At 36.4% G+C, this 16,643-nt stretch overlaps 1 protein-coding gene across 1 annotated transcript; it reads right to left on the bottom strand.

Moving 5' to 3' along the window:
* Positions 1 to 6,267: 6,267 nt before the first annotated feature.
* On the bottom strand, positions 6,268 to 8,840 carry LOC113271707 (UDP-glycosyltransferase 74F2-like). The gene is made up of 3 exons (XM_026521613.1): positions 8,529 to 8,840; positions 8,118 to 8,411; positions 6,268 to 6,444 (listed from the first exon to the last, which is right to left on the bottom strand). The coding sequence occupies exons 1-3, from the start codon at positions 8,838 to 8,840 to the stop codon at positions 6,268 to 6,270; spliced, it is 783 nt and encodes a 260-aa protein (XP_026377398.1).
* Positions 8,841 to 16,643: the final 7,803 nt, after the last annotated feature.

Raw genomic sequence — 16,643 nt, 5'->3', positions numbered from 1 at the left:
GAAAAATATTCTCTTTAGCCGAGTTGGCCAAGATAGAGAGATATTCTCTGATTTGTGAGAATGACTAGGATGAGTCACGTGAAAAGACATGGAATGCCTCAGAAATCGTGTGTAAAGTGTGAGAGAAGCTAAGGTTGAGCTCCCTCTCTCCATGGCCGGTCAAGAATGTGGCGTGGAGATCGTATTATTGCTTGTGGGTCCCTTTGTTGAGCACGCAGATCTCAAGAGAATTTATCCACGTTTTTGAATAGAAGTGTACAAGTCAAGCCCAATTTACTAGCCGTGAGTGTGTTTGAGACGTTGAGAAAGAGGCATGAGGGCTAGACGAGGCTTGCGACTAAGTATTTTACTTGCATAAGACTTTTCAGGCGAGATGCTCAGCTCGGATAAGGCCATCTGAGATTTGATCGAAGCAGCTAGGGCTGTCTGAGATTTGCCTGATGCTTCTAGAGCTGTCTGAGATTTGGCCGATGCGTCTGGGATCGTCTGAGGTTTGGCCGACGCGTCTGGAGCCGTATGATAGTTGGATGACGTGATAGAGTCTGTTAGAGACTTGGACAACGCAATGGAATCTCTCCGAAGTCAACTGAGACATGTTTGGGAGAGAAAAGAAGGCTTGCGCGCCTTATAATGTCTCTGCCATACTTCGCTCAGTTGTCTTTAACCATCTAATCTTGCAGAGATGTGCTAGTAGTCAATTGTGTCTGTATTGTAGGGTTGACATGATCAGTGTATCTCGGAAGGATGTTGTAGGAGTCCGTCGAAAAGGCCCAGAGGCATAATAACCATCGTATCTCGCGGGGATGTCCTAGGAATTATTCGAAATCCTCAATAAGTCGATTCAGAACCTAGAGTAGACATGACCAGTGTATCTCTCGCAATAATGTACTAGGAATCAGTCCTTGATCTCAAATAGGGGAGTCGTGCTTACATGAGACATGTATGTCTCCGCTCTGGGTCATAAGTCCGCCAGGGACATTTTTTCACATCTATAGAGCCTACATGACCAGAAGTATCTCGTCGAGGATGTATACTAGGAATCATGCCATCATAATTAACCAGCTGCGTCTCGCGAAGACATGCTGGAATTGTGGCTGTTCCGGTTCATAAGTCTGTCGGGGTCATTTTACGCTCTACAAAACCTACGTGACCAACAGTATCTCGTCGAGAATGTGCTCTAAGAATCATGGCCGACATCAGGACCAGCAATGTCTCGCGGGGACATATACTTGAAATTGTGGCTATGGGTTCCTTGAAGGCCAAGGATTTAGTATCTCCCATGAGAGTTGAGTTTTGTCCTATGATGTTAAAATGACACTATTACCACTTATCCAAATTTCATCATCTACACTTCCAGATACTAGTAAAGAAAGTAAACCCGTTCACAATATTAAACCCCTTCAGACTGTAAGCTGGTTGCTCATTGAGTTAATTGTTTGAGATTTTTTATATTCGATTCAATTTAGATGCTCTCACATTTACCGGCAAGAAAATACTATGGCTAATTTGTTAGCCAAATGTAGAGTTTTTATTGGTTTCCAATTGTGGGATATGCCAACAACTTTCATTCGTTCTACTTTAAGGAGTGACTGATTGATCCTGTCTTCATATATGTATTTAATAATTAAGCAGATCAAATCTTGTAACATGCTCTAATTTCTGTTTTTATCTTTCTCATGCATTCAAATGTTTTCTCCTAGTCTTCGTCTTTATGTTTTCTTTGACCTTTATCAATTAAATTTCTTTGTTAGCTTTGTTCAACAAATAAAATAAAATAAATTACGACTTAGCTACTAGTGTTTCTGGTCATCCCCTAAAAACCGTACATATTTCCCACCTGAAAACATTGAGAAGGGTTGTGTTTAAAATTGTAGGGAGTTTTTATCTTATATACCCGTATAGAGGATAAGCATTAATTAGGCGTTAAACATTTTATTGATTCTACCATCGTTTTTATCGGGTTAAACATTTTAATGATTCTACCATCTTTTTTATCGGGAAATAATATTTAAGTATAAAATGTATTACTATCATAAATATCACATATATTCCCTAATGTACCCTTGTGAGTTAGAGTTTTATTTAGTTTTCTTTTTTTATGTGGACCCCAACGACTAGGATTTAATATCTTTTCTAATCCCTTTCATCTTCGTCCCTTCTCTTTATTCACGGTTAGGGAATAACTCCATTAATCTTAAAAAAAAAAAATTACTGAAAATCCATTCGTTTAATCTTTTCTAATTAGACTACCCAACCAAACTAAAAAAACATTTATAACTTATTTCAAACTACCCAAATCAAGTTTTTTGATTTCTCAAAAACATGATTTATGTTGACAAAACCCTAAAAACATCTCAAGCAATTACAAATTCCAGTTCAATGCAGCGTCTTCCAATATGCTGGTTCACCTTTTTCATCTTTACGATAGATAACCTCTACTGCAAAAATCAAGACCACAAATTTTGGGGAAATTTTAATGAATGATTTTGCAATGATTGTTACTGTTCTAATCTTTTAAGAGATGGGATTTATTTTGCTGAACGATTGAAGTAACTGAAAGCAGGAAAAAAAAATGTTTCTGTGAGGGCTTTCTGAGTTCTCATGAATCTATCAATGGCAGAAGGGAAGATTCCCAGTGAGCTTCAACGAAAGCTTTATCATACAACTTATTGTATGATCTGCATATGGAAAAAGGAAGAGGCAAGCGAGGAATATTAAGAAGATGAAGACAGTATAAAAATGGAGATGATGTCGTCATTCAGAGAAATAATAACGGAGAAGAAGAAATATTTAAGGAAATAAGAGCGTCGGAATTGCTATTTTTAATTCTCTTTCATTAATAAATCCAAGGGTATCAGAGGAACATTAATCTCACGTACAGAGAAAGTAAAATAATTATCATCTTAATAAGTGATTTATCTTCCCTATGCATTTTTAGGACGACTATACCCCTGTTAACTTGTGTACGGGTATACAAGTTAACAGGATCCAAAATTTTATAAGAAACATGCACCCAAGATTTAAGCATCGTTAAAAACTAAGACCTACCCTCTTTATTTGAGGCTTATCAAATTTTGTGCCCAGTTAGATGAGGGAATAATGGGTGTCTAAAAAGTGTGAAACTATTAAATTAGTCTCACTATTAAAACTTAAAAACTTGAATGAATCTATTTCATTTCCACTTTTTCACGTACTTTAATTCGGTCTTTGGTTAATTCATAATTAGATAAACAATATTATTACAAGAAACTAATTGGAAGCGTAACAAGCTAAGCTTCAAAAGTATAATACTATATTAGTTCAACAGGTTACCGTGCTTGCCTATCAGCGAGCCTCATGAGGAACCAGTCAAGGGAGCTGAAGCGAATAGGGAGGTTGGTTATGTCGTAAGCGGGGCAAGCAAACTCTACCCTCCATGTTAAATTCTGCAATATTACGTGATCGGAGACTCGAACTTGGGACCCCGTGGAGCGCATCAAACGTTTGAGAAATAAAATAATCAAAATTAGAATATTTTAGAAATTTTCATTTTCTTGATTTAACCATAACCGACCGACATGAATTTTCGCATTAGTCGATTCTTAACAATCGGTTGATTTGCACATACACGTCAGTAAATTTTGATAACACCAACTCATAATCGGTTGATGTGGATCTTTAATATTGAGTGATACTGGTTAAGGGACAAAAAAAAGTTTAGTCAATTTTTTACGATGCAACAATTCGTTGTGGACATTTATATCTATTTATTTCTAATTAAGAAACTGTCAATTCATTCCGTTGTGTTTTTGATTACAATCGGTCAGTGTTCATAACCAAGGGTGTCTTAGCCATTATAGATTTTTTTTTGGATAATGGGTTATTTATTTTATAATATCCTATTTTTCATTCTTGCTTCCCTAAAAAAAATAAATGATCTTACAAACGAGGTCGCAATTCGTGATTGAGATTGTATTTAGCGGTGGATTTGGGGAGTTAGGTATGTCAATGAGTTAATGGACCTGGTTAGTGTAGTTTCTGGATTGTTGATTTGGGAATTTTTTTTGGCCGAGTTTGTTTTGAAATCTGTTTTGAGGCATACTCGAATGTTTTAAGGCATACAAAACCATTTTTAGAATGGGTTTATAAAGGGTGTGCTAGTAATGGGTAGATTACTAAGTTACCATTAATTAATTTAAATTGCTTAAATACCTTTCACCTAAATTTAAAAGATAAACTTAAACTAATCAAAATCCAAAATCATTTTCATTCCTAACCTAACTTAATCATCAAACTATTTTGATTTTATTTTCGTCGGTGATTAGTTGTTGATTCATAATTCTTTGATAATTGATTAAAACTACAAGTATAAATGAGTCGTGTGAAGCGTTGCACAAATACATTTAGCTTCAGATTCGCATATTGGAACCCAAATCATTGTTTTTTTTTTTTTATGTCCCAGAAGAACAGTTCGGCTGATAATCATGAAAATGATAGCCGAACTTCACTTTGTTAAAAAACACACTTAGTTCGGCGGTTCATTTTTTTATTCGAATCAGCCGAACCTAAATTCGTCAGTTAAAGAGTGAAGTTTGGCTGATAACTTGTCAGCCGAACCTAAATTCGTCAGTTACAGAGTGAAGTTCGGCTGACAAGTTATTAGCCGAACCATTCATCTGGTCAATAGATTTAGGTTGTAAAAATTCAATTTCTTTTTTATGAATTCAACCTAAAAAATGGAGATCAAACATCGTCTAATGTGAATCTGATTTGAATCACACATTTTTGTCACTTCAAATCACTAAAATCTCAAAACCCAATTTTTTTTCTCACTTCTTCTTCTTCCTCTCAAAAACGCCCAACTCTCTTACATAAATCAGATTTCTCCATTAATTATTAAATTTAATCATAATCATGTAAGGGTGGTTATACCATTATCAAATACGGGTAGATAAGGGATGATGAGTTTTTTTACCTAATGACCTTATTTTGGCACCATTATATATGTCTCAAAACATTTGAGTATGCCTCAAAATAGATTTCTTTGTTTTGGTGCAAATGGGCTACATCTCAGAGTTCAATGGGATTGAAAACACTTATATATGTGGAACGTGTACCAGGGTACCATTTCAGTTGTTGCAACTTGCAATGGCTACATAGTCCATATGACTCTATACTGAAGGACATTGTAAATGTGTTTTTAGCATAGTTTACACCGTAAAACAGAAATACTGCAACTAGATTGCATGTGTCATGTGTGTTAAAGTTAAACATAAGTTAGTGAGTTGCAAAAGACATCACTTGATCTACAAATTCCTCAATATTTCTATCAGCACTCCCACCTTCATCCACTGCTTCTTTAGCCAATTCTTTCCATTTACTTGCATTTTCCTTAATCTCCTTCCCTTTCTCTCCTTCCATAATTTCACTTATACACAACCCAATCTCCTTCTTTCTAAATATCCCTTCTTCATCAACTTTTGGTCTCATTCCTACACCCCACAAATCCTCAAGGCATTTTGCATTCATCGGTTGATCCGTGTTGGGTATGTATATTTAAAAACATAATTTTGTAATATTATACCAAACTTAGAAAGATAGTGTGGAGGTATTAGTTTGGGCTCCCACACCAAAGACTTGGGTTCAAGTCTCACCCCATGCATTTGACCAGGTATATTTATATATCTATATTTATTTAATAAAATCCGGGAGAGCGGGGCCTTGGTAGGTCTGTGATTCAAAAACTTTTTTTTTTTTGCACATCTGACTTTTGGTTTTGCAAAACGTTTATAGTAATTATTCTCTAATTAATTGTCTTTAATTTTGACAGTCTTTTCTGCCCGTTTTTCTTACTGTTACGGAAAGTTAATTGAGGGGAGTTACTCAAAATTTATTTTCATTAAATTTGATTGATTCATTTGAGCTATATTAGACTAGTTTTGCAGAGAATGTAAACACAGAGTTTTACATCTATTTTTGAGTTCTGAGCAAGTGTAGAAAGAGTATTGTGATTCGATTCCTCATAGTGCAGAGAAATCGAACAAGAGAGTATCAGCTGGTTTATCCCATAGGTTTTTCGACAATTTTGACTGCGAGCACAATCAAAGAGGCAGAGTCGCGAAATACCTTAAAGATAGTGACCTAGTCCGCGACTCAGCTGTTTGAGATTTATTTTGTGAATCTTCTATATTGTTTCCAACAATCCGTCCACTGTGGCAAAGCAATCATCGGTACACCCAAGCTCAATCCCTCCAATGTAGAGTGGAACCCACAATGAGTTACAAAACATCATACTGCAGGGTGAGACAGAACTTCCAACTGAGGGCACCATCTAATTATCAGTCCTTTCTCTGGAGTTATCTCCTCGAGAAATTTGGATGGTATCTTGCATTCCTCTGCTGCTCTAACTACCCATAGGAAATTGTGTTTGCATTCCGATAGTGCCATTGCAACTTCTTCCATTTGCTGTTGTTTTACAATTGAAATGCTCCCAAATGAAACATAACCACTGAACTGTTTTTCTTGGAGTTTAGCCAGTTTATGCATTCAGCTCTCTTGGGTTCAAATATGTGAAACCCGTAATCTTTATCATCTTCAATCCCTTACTCTAAATACATTTATGGAAGAGTTGGACCTTACTCGCCATAATTTTTGTTGAAACAATGCACAAAAATCAAATTACAAATCTCAAACAGTTGAGTCGCGGGCTAGGTCGTTATTTTTAAGGTGTTTCGCGACTCTGCCTCTTGATTGTGTGCTAGCAGTCAATTCTTGTCGAATACCCTATGGGATAAAACAGTTGATAACTCTGGTTCGATTTCTCTCTTGGGTTCAAATATGTGAAACCCGTAATCTTTATCATCTTCAATCCCTTACTCTAAATACATTTATGGAAGAGTTGGACCTTACTCGCCATAATTTTTGTTGAAACAATGCACAAAAATCAAATTACAAATCTCAAACAGTTGAGTCGCGGGATAGGTCGCTATTTTTAAGGTGTTTCGCGACTCTGCCTCTTGATTGTGTGCTAGCAGTCAATTCTTGTCGAAAACCCTATGGGATAAAACAGTTGATAACTCTCTTGTTCGATTTCTCTGCACTATGAGAAATCGAACCAACAACTACTCTTTTTACACTTGCTCAGAACTCAAAATAGATGAAAACTATGTATAATCATCTTCTCTAGAAACTGTTCTTTTTATAACTCAAAACGAAATCAATACGGTTTTAATGAAAATCAATTTTGCAATTAGTGCCCACTGAAAATCCTCCATAACAGTCATAAAACGGTGACAATATAATTACCAAAAATTAATAGAGAATATTAAGTAGAAAAACCGTTTTGGAAATCAAGAGTTAAACCCGGAGGCCCCCTCTCCCGGATTTTTTAAATAATATATATAATATACCTAGTCAAATGTATGGGTGAGACTTCAATCCAAGTCTATAATGTGGGAGCCCAAAATAATACCACCACACTATCTCTCTAAGTTTTATATAATATTGTAAAACTATGTTTTTAAATATATATATATCTCCCAACAATTTTGCCATCCAATTTAGTACCTACCGTTCGTAACCAAAAAACAATGAAAATTAAAATTAAAAACCACGAAAATGTTTGAGCCTGTTTGGTACAGTTTTTAAAAACAGTTTTCAAAAATTGTTTTCCACTGTTTTAAAAACATACCTTTTTTTCCTTGTTTTCATTTTCTTAAAATTGTTTGGTAAACTGTTTTTGAAAACAAGGAAAATCAACTAAAGCGGATAAAATGTAAAGATTCGTCTAAGACATAGTGATATTAGCCATGACTCACTTGCAGTCATTCCCCCAATCTCTTACTTTGTTCTGAAAAGAACAAAAGAAAAAAGAGAAACACACGGAAAACAATAATTTGTTGTTTTCATTTTTTTGTTTTCAAAAACAGAAAACAGATATAAAACATTTTCTGAAAATGTCCTTACCAAACGTGTTTTTTTCTGTTTTCCTTTTTCTCTGTTTTTAAAAACAGAAAACTGTTTTTGAAAATTGTACCAAACATGCTCTTACTTTTGCGTGGCCGGTCACTGGCTGAGAACAATGTTCCCAGACCCAAAAGAAAAAAACGAGCACCCTGTATTGGTGTGTCATTACTCACCTCGGAATCTAACTTGTCAAATGTGCTGAATAGAACCCAGTCTGCCTTGTGTATGTTAGCAAATTGGTTCGCAAGATAATCCAACAAAAATGGATATGGTTCAACGCCAGCAACAAAACACGGAACATCAGAAACACTCAACGGTGACAACCCCGGAACTGAAAAGGCTTGGACAGCCGGGACCGGTGTTTCCACGAGACCCTTTTGCACACTATAGTAAAGTGCACCAACAATACAAGATTGAGTGAAGAATGCAGCCCCAATGACGCCAAGATCCTTCGTTACATCTAAAACCTATGGTATAAACGAATCATACACTACACAACTTACTGGATTATCGGAAGTTTGCAATTTCTCGATGAGCTGGGTTAACGTTTCTGAATCGACGATTTTGAACCGTTGGACATAAACACTCAGACCACCAGCTTCCTTGGAACCACCATCATCGAAACCAACTGAAATCGTCTCGATTGCTATCGGGAGGTCGATTTTAGTTCCCATTGTTTTTGAAGCATGGAGTATGATTGCTAAGGTAATTTTGAGACCTTTTGAGATTATTCTCTTTGAGAATTGGAGCATGGGATTAATGTGACCTTGGCTCGGGTAAGGTACAATTAGTATGTGACCTTCATTTTTGGTACCATCCTCCTGATCTAGCTCTTTCATCATTTTCTCTTGATCTTGAACTGTAGGGGCGAAATATCGCACATTGCTAATCCACATCCTCGTCCTAACTAAGACAACCACTAACATGAAGAAGAGAGAAATTGGGCGAAGAATAATTATGCGATAAAGAGGAAGTAGCACGAAGAGCGACTACGCGATGAATATAAGGCGACATCTATCAAAATGAGCACGAAGTAGCAACGCGAGAAGACATCGACATCTTCCCAAAGCCTGGCGAATAAGACAAACTGAAATAAGATGAGTTAACAGAGATTTTGCATGTGATCATCAGTTGTCCTCTACTGATATATTTGCCTATATAGGGATTCAAATGACAAGTAGAGAGAGGTAGGTTGTGGTGATAGAATTCAGTCAAGTAAGAGAGCTAAGAAACACTCATAGAAAAAAAAAAAAAAACCATTAAAGTTCATTCCAAGCTTCACTTCTTCCATTGTTGAATATCAAATACCTTTATAATCATTGTAAGAACATCATATATTCAATACAAAATGTTTAAGAAAGATCATACTAGTGTCAAGTGATGTATAATCTCATTAATGTTTAAGTTGATTCTCATAACTTAGGCTTTGTGTTATTATCATCTCATCGGGTGTAGTTGTGAGATTTTCCGCAACTACATTTTTGCGCTAGAAACATGGAGGATTATCCTCACCTGCTAGTATTCAGCTAGAAATCATCATCTAAGTTCATTTGATATTCCTACTACCACCACCTTTCTGTCCATCATAAGAATTTGTTTGTTTACTATTTGAAGTCATCATTGCCCTAAAATACACCCTTTTTCCCCTATCCCACCCCAAGGCATCAGTAAAATGTCAACGTGATTTTGCGAAACCTCCAAATCTCTCTATCATACAACTGTGATAGACACAGTTTCCTTGTTTTGACTCAGGAAATCTCTAAAGATTATTTATCGTCTCAAGCTCTGCACACCAAAGCGTCCCAAACATTGGAGATCCTAGCCATGCAAAGAGACAGCTCTAACTGCAGGAAAGAACTAGTAGTTGTCATGGAAAACCCGCACTATTGGACGGAATGGGTCAGCCTATATGATCCAGAAAGATCGATGTCGAATATTGGTATAAACGAAAATAGGAGAGAAAACCAGTTCTACCGTCAAAATCAGAATGCAGAGGTTCTCGCTTTTCAGGACGAATATGAGGCAAGGTTCGCACAGTGGAAAAAGACAGAGAAGATGCAGATAAAAGAAAAAATCAATCTCGCTCAAGCGCATGGGTGATTAATGATAGAAAACCATAACCTGAAAAGAAAGGTGCGAGAATACGAGCTGAGAATAGAATACGGAGAAAGTTACAAAAGATCCTGCAGAGAAAGACACATTGAAAGGGAAGAAAGGTCAAAGCAAATAGAAAGACAACTGTGGAGCGAAGTGCATCAACATGAGCGAAAAAGGAAAACCATGCGCAGAAGAGCACTACATCAGAATGAACCATAGGAAAAAATGGCTCAACACGAGAGTCACATCGAAACCATGACAAGGGGAGACGAAGGGACCAAAAATATGCTATAAACTACATCCATGTCAATGAAGATTTAAGGATCACACACCGAAATGCTAAGGCGAACCCACAAAGGCGACAATGGAAATAACCACGCTGGAAGACAAGTCCCTACCCAAATCTGAGAAGAAAGAGAAGGAAAAAACATCTATCGCACCTCACTCGTCATACAAAGACAACGTGAAAAGAGGAAACACCTAATGTGCCGAAATGAAAGAAAATTATGTATCGACTCAAAGAAACGTTAATATGAAGCAAAGTTCTTTCTACGAGCAAGCAAACAAAGGCGAAACAAAGTCTCCGCGACAAATCTACAAATTTTCTCGTAAGACCTCAATAGGGGGCAACAAGTTACTATTATAAACCCTCTAACTAGGGAGGCTGGGACTACGATTGTGGCGTGTCAACTTAGTTCGCATGGTCGTTTTAGCACGAAAGCGTAAGAGGAGACCATAATCCTTACGCCTCTGCGGCGTAGGCCACTGAGAACAAACCACTCAGCGCAAAGTTCTCCGGTAAGGGGTGTCGAAACATAACCAGTGGAGATAGTAGATGGCCTGGCATGGTTCTGCACTTGGTACAAAGAAACCCCACTTAGGGTGTGATCTCGCGCCCAGAGCCACATAGGAGAAAGGCAAGAGGTCACGACAACACTGGTCGTTGCATAACTGGATGGGAGGAGCCAAACTAAAATGGTTAGGGGTGACTTCCTTGAAGGGCAATTCAAGGGGAATATAAATGGACGACACCATCCACTAGGGAGTTGATTGTGTCAAAGACAACAATGTATTGGGGCTTCTTACTCACGGGAGTATCTAAGGCCTGGTATATTGTCTCGCATACAACCTGAGGAGGTCAGAATACTAACACAGTTAAGGCGAGATCAATTGACAATGACTCGCAATAGCACATGGAACTGAGTTCGTCACCCAATGTTGAAGACCATACCCGAGGAGACTGTAAGTCCTTTAAGTTCTCTATGTGGGGAGGCAATAAGACTTTAATTAGGAGGCAAATAAGACCTGCAAACTCGTGCAAACATAAGGAGCGCGAAAGACGCATAGGCAAGGAAAGACCGCATTGAGGCATGAATGAGATGCGTTCCCCACGAGCTAAGTATTATCCAACTTACAAAATTAAATTATCCCAATAATCACAGCATATTAGGGAACATTAAAGAAACACCCATGTCATCATAAATTAGAAATTTGCTTCGCATACATACTGCACGACTCACATATGTGAGATAGGGATTTAGTCTTCGATCAATTAGTGATCCAATATTCACTACTTTGAGTCTACTCGTCGCATAACCAACAAGCATAATTCAATTCACACTCGCACAAATAAAACATATCCCTTGGAAGTTAGAAATCCAAGGTAGGAAGGGGATCACTAGTGGCAAATAGCAGTTTCACGACCGTCAAAGCAAGTCATAGATACAAGTTAAATGACTTGCTTTGGAGGTCTGAGAAAGGGTCGCTGTTTGAGCATTTTTTTCATCTATGACGTGGCTCTTCCGGTCGCTGAATCACTTATATCAACGACCGATTTTAACGGTCAATGGATTAGGACTGACCCTTATCGGTCACAGATATTTTTTTAATATAATTAAAAAAAAGATGCAGATTGGCTGACTTGCCTGCACTTAATCTGTCTGGGCTGAAATAATTTGACTAAAAAGAAATGAAACTCAAATAAAACTCAAATCGGAATTCAAACTCAAATGAAATTAAAAAGTAAAGCTGATAATTAAAACTTAGAGAACTTTATTAAAATCTAATAAGTTACAACTTCAAGACTAAGATACTAAGACATATGTTCATCATCAGTTCCTCTTAACCATTTTAACAACAAATTGTACTCCCAGTTTGGTACATAAACGCTACGAACCAACTACCTCATACACAACTACAAAAACCAAGTACCTTGTTGAAGTAGAGGACTCAATACCGTGGAATTTGTTCATTGTGGGTATTTTAATTCATGAGATTCACATGTCAGACCAAGATCCACACATTTCTATGAACTGCTTCCCAACCTAAATACCTAAAGTTGAAGTTTAATTTGAGGAGGTGACTGATGACGGTGGTGTAATTACAACTACAGTTTCCATAATATTGTGTTGTGCGCAAACATCAGGCATAACCTATGAGGGAAGTTGTGTAAGAGTTTGTTGGAGTTTGTTAGGTCTAACAAGTATCAATGCTTATTCAGCCGAAGTATAAGCAGCAACAATTCCATCCCCATGGCTCTGCAAACTGCTTCCTAACCTCAACACCTAAAGAATATGAATAGATCAGAAGATTCAATTAGCATTCAAAGTTCCCATGAATACTCATACAACATAACAAGTTCAATTAACCAACCTGGAAGAGCACCAAATTGCGTTTATCGAAGACGAATGGTATGGCCTGTATCAACTACAAATAGCCTTGCCAAACTTTAATGCAGTTGTCCTGCACAGTTTAGATGCTGATAATTTTACGCAGTTGCTAGCTGTTGATATGATGTTGAAAGCAAGATAATGAGACAAAAATCAGATTTGTGAAACTATGAACAAACAATACAAGGTCGATATAAGTATAAATAGACTTATATGCATGCTGAGTAGTTAACATAAAAGGTGCATTTGAGGGTTAGAAATCTTATAACGAGGGGGGTGAAAGCTATCCAGAAATATGTGTGACGTGCACATGAAAAGAAACTTAGGTTTCCAGTCTTTCAATCCTGGACTAGCTTTCCAGGGACATTACTTGAAGCAGATGAATGAACAACTTGACGCCCAACACCTCCTTTCTTTCCATCAGTACCTGCAAAAGTCCATTTCAGAAATGCTCAACTCGATGCCTAATTCAGATAGAATACAAAATCAATAGGGGAAAGTGATACTTAGCTTCACTTTAAAATTTGCTTTGAAAGAAGCTGAAGCTGTTGCAGCTAGTATTGATGTTGTACACTACAAGAAAACTTGGTTTAAGCGACCAAAATCTTAGCAAGCTCTCAAAATTTTGGTCGCTTTAATAGTTAAGCAACCATATTTGCAATTACCAAAACCTTTAGCTGCTATTAACATGATCCCATTAAATCGTAGATACTAATTAAATTTGTGGGTTGCTCCAGCATTTATCCCAGTACTACATAGCGAGTGGAATAGTAGGTTAGTAGCTATTTACTTCAAGATACCATGTATCAGCAATTCAAAATATGTTTGGCTGCTAAAAACCTGTCTCAGCAACTAAGGTATAGCGACAACCAATTCAGAAAAGGAAAGTGGATGATTCTAATAATGGGAAAGGGAAGCGATCACCAATCTAGTGTTTGATGTTTGATATTGAGATGTTTAATTTTGATTTGTAGAAATTTTACGAGGTGGGTTACCAATAGAAGTTATATAGTAATTTTACTAGGTGGGTTTCCCATTCTTTCTCATTTTGCTAATCATTTTCATTCAATTGATTTATACACATTCGTAGTATTCAATCCAAAATTTATATGTTCTACATATTTTCTACGATAATAATTCACTTGTTCATTCCCGTCCATTTCTAATACATTACTCGAAATTCTATCTAATTGAAAACCGAAGGTAATTACCGAGTTTGTTTCCAATCATTACCTAGATCTTGACTTTCTATTGGCCAGATAAATTTGAAAAATCTGATTCCTATGATTTAACATGAAATTGATTTAGGTGTTTTATCAAAACCTTGAAAATTTTTAAAATTATATTATTAATTCCTTTTTTTCAAAAAATCGGTGGAACTTGGTCAATTTTCCCGATTTACTGTCAGTAGTTCCCATCCTCGGTGAACTACTGATGGACATTCAGTTAAAATAATGGTAACTGGGTAAACCAATTTATGTAAGATAAATTGAGTAAGGTCGAGCTAATTGAATAACATTGATAGATAAAGGGTGAAATACACAAAGGTCGATGGACATTCAGTTAAAATAATGGATAACTAGATAAACCAATCTGTCTAAGAGAAACTGAGTGAGGTCAAACGATATTGGATAAGATTGATGGATAACAAGTTAAATTAAGTCAAAACGAAGGAAATTTAGTTTATTTGATCGATAACCATATAAACTCATGGAATCTAAGAAAAATTGAGTGAGATCCAGTAATATTGGACAAGATTGATAAATAATGTCTTTAATTAATTAAGATCGATGAACATTCAATTAAAATGATAGATAATAAATAACCTAATGATTTTTGGGAAAATCTGAGTGAGGCCGATTGACATTGGGTAAGATTGACAAATAAAAAGTGAAATTAAGTGAAGCCACAAAAATTCGGTTTATTTGATAGATAACTATGTGGCGAAATTGACTAAGGTCGATCGATTGAGATGCACTTGTATAAACCAAACAGTAGGTTTCAGATAACAAGGTCGGTCTAATTTATAATCAGGAATCTATTTTTAAATCGAGACCGAAGAAATAGAAGTAGAGACAGACTGCATATCTAATAGTCCACTCACGACCAGTTTTCGATCTCGGAGCCATGATATGCGTACAATATGCCAGAGCATAGATTTTTTAAGGTTTTAGGGTATATTCCAAAGGAATCTTACATGTAAATGGATGGATCCATCGTTCTTACGAAGTTTTCGACTTATAGTAGTTCACTCATGGCTAAATTTCGATCTCAGAGCGAGGGTTTGCATATAATATGCCAGAATAACTAGGGTTTGATCCCTTTCGGGGCGATAAATTGTAAAATGTATGTCGTTACACCATATTTGAAGTTCGAATCAACACGAGCTTCATATTTATCGATTTTGATGATGTATCCAGCTAAGTTTGATGTCATAACCCTCCCGAAGCTTCTAAGTTCATAATTTTTATATCGTTATACCACATTTGAAGTTCGAATCAATACCGATCTTCATATTTATCGATTTTGATGATGTATCCAGCTAAGTTTGAAGTCATAACCCTCCCGAAGCTTCTAAGTTCATAATTTTTATGTCGTTATACCACATTTGAAGTTCGAATCAACACCGAGCTTCATATTTATCGATTTCGATGATGTATCATGCTAAGTTTGAAGTTAGAACCCTGCTGGAGCTTCTTGGATCATAGTTTGTATGTTGTCATAGCACATTTGAAGTTCGAATCAACATCGAGGATTTTGATGATGTATCTAGCTAATTCTGAAGTCATAACCCTCCCGAAGCTTCTTATACCACATTTGAAGTTCGAATCAACACCGAGCTTCATATTTATCGATTTCGATGATGTATCATGCTAAGTTTGAAGTTAGAACCCTCCCGGAGCTTCTTGGATCATAGTTTGTATGTTGTCATTGCACATTTGAAGTTCGAATCAACATCGAGCCTCATATTTATCGATTTTGATGATGTATCCAGCTAATTTTGAAGTCATAACCCTCCCGAAGCTTCTAAGTTCATAACTTTTATGTCGTTATACCACATTTGAAGTTTGAATCAACACCGAGCTTCATATTTATCGATTTTGATGATGTATCCCGCTAATTTTGAAGTCATAACCCTCCCGAAGCTTCTAAGTTCCATAATTTTTATGTCGTTATACCACATTTGAAGTTCGAATCAACACCGAGCTTCATATTTATCGATTTCGATGATGTATCATGCTAAGTTTGAAGTTAGAACCCTCCCGGAGCTTCTTGGATCATAGTTTGTATGTTGTCATAGCACATTTGAAGTTCGAATCAACATCGAGCTTCATATTTATCGATTTTGATGATGTATCCAGCTAATTTTGAATTCAGAACCCTCCCAAAGCCTCTAAGTTCATAACTTATATGTCGTTATACCACATTTGAAGTTTGAATCAACACTGAGCTTCATATTTATCGATTTCGATGATGTATCATGTTAAGTTTGAAGTCATAACCCTCCCGAAGATTTTTGGCTCATAGTTTATATGTTGTTATACCACATTTGAAGTTAGAATCCACACTGATCTTTATATTCATCAATTTTGATGATGTATCTAGCTAAGTTTGAAGACAGAACCATTCTGAATTTCGTGGTCCATCTCTAGGAATCTTATAACCTGAGTTTACCAGTGTGAACTAAAGCTACTTCATGACCTGTATGACTTTTCAAAATTCCTCCATGACCTATGCGGCTAATCGAAACTCAAAACGGAAGCACAAAGAGAAAGCACAAAAACACAAAGAGAAAGCACAACGAAACACACCAATTATTGAATTCATTTTTCATTTCCCCATTCACTCTTATACATTTTTTGGATTTTTTTTATATCAGAATGTCAATAACAATGTCCTAAATTTATTAATATTTTTTTTAGATTTTTTTTC

The sequence above is a fragment of the Papaver somniferum genome, chromosome 1, assembly GCF_003573695.1.
Source record: "Papaver somniferum cultivar HN1 chromosome 1, ASM357369v1, whole genome shotgun sequence".
NCBI classification, from domain to species: domain Eukaryota; kingdom Viridiplantae; phylum Streptophyta; class Magnoliopsida; order Ranunculales; family Papaveraceae; genus Papaver; species Papaver somniferum.
Note: the sequence above shows the minus strand (reverse complement) of the source record. Positions and strands in the feature narration are given on the sequence as shown.

Coding starts and splice junctions, on each gene's coding strand:
- LOC113271707 (XM_026521613.1), bottom strand. CDS start 8,840: ATGTGGATTAGCAATGTGCGATATTTCGCCCCTACAGTTCAAGATCAA. Junction 8,412..8,528: donor AGGAAGCTGGTGGTCTGAGT/GTTTATGTCCAA, acceptor TTTATACCATAG/GTTTTAGATGTAACGAAGGA. Junction 6,445..8,117: donor TTGACAAGTTAGATTCCGAG/GTGAGTAATGAC, acceptor GTAAAACAACAG/CAAATGGAAGAAGTTGCAAT.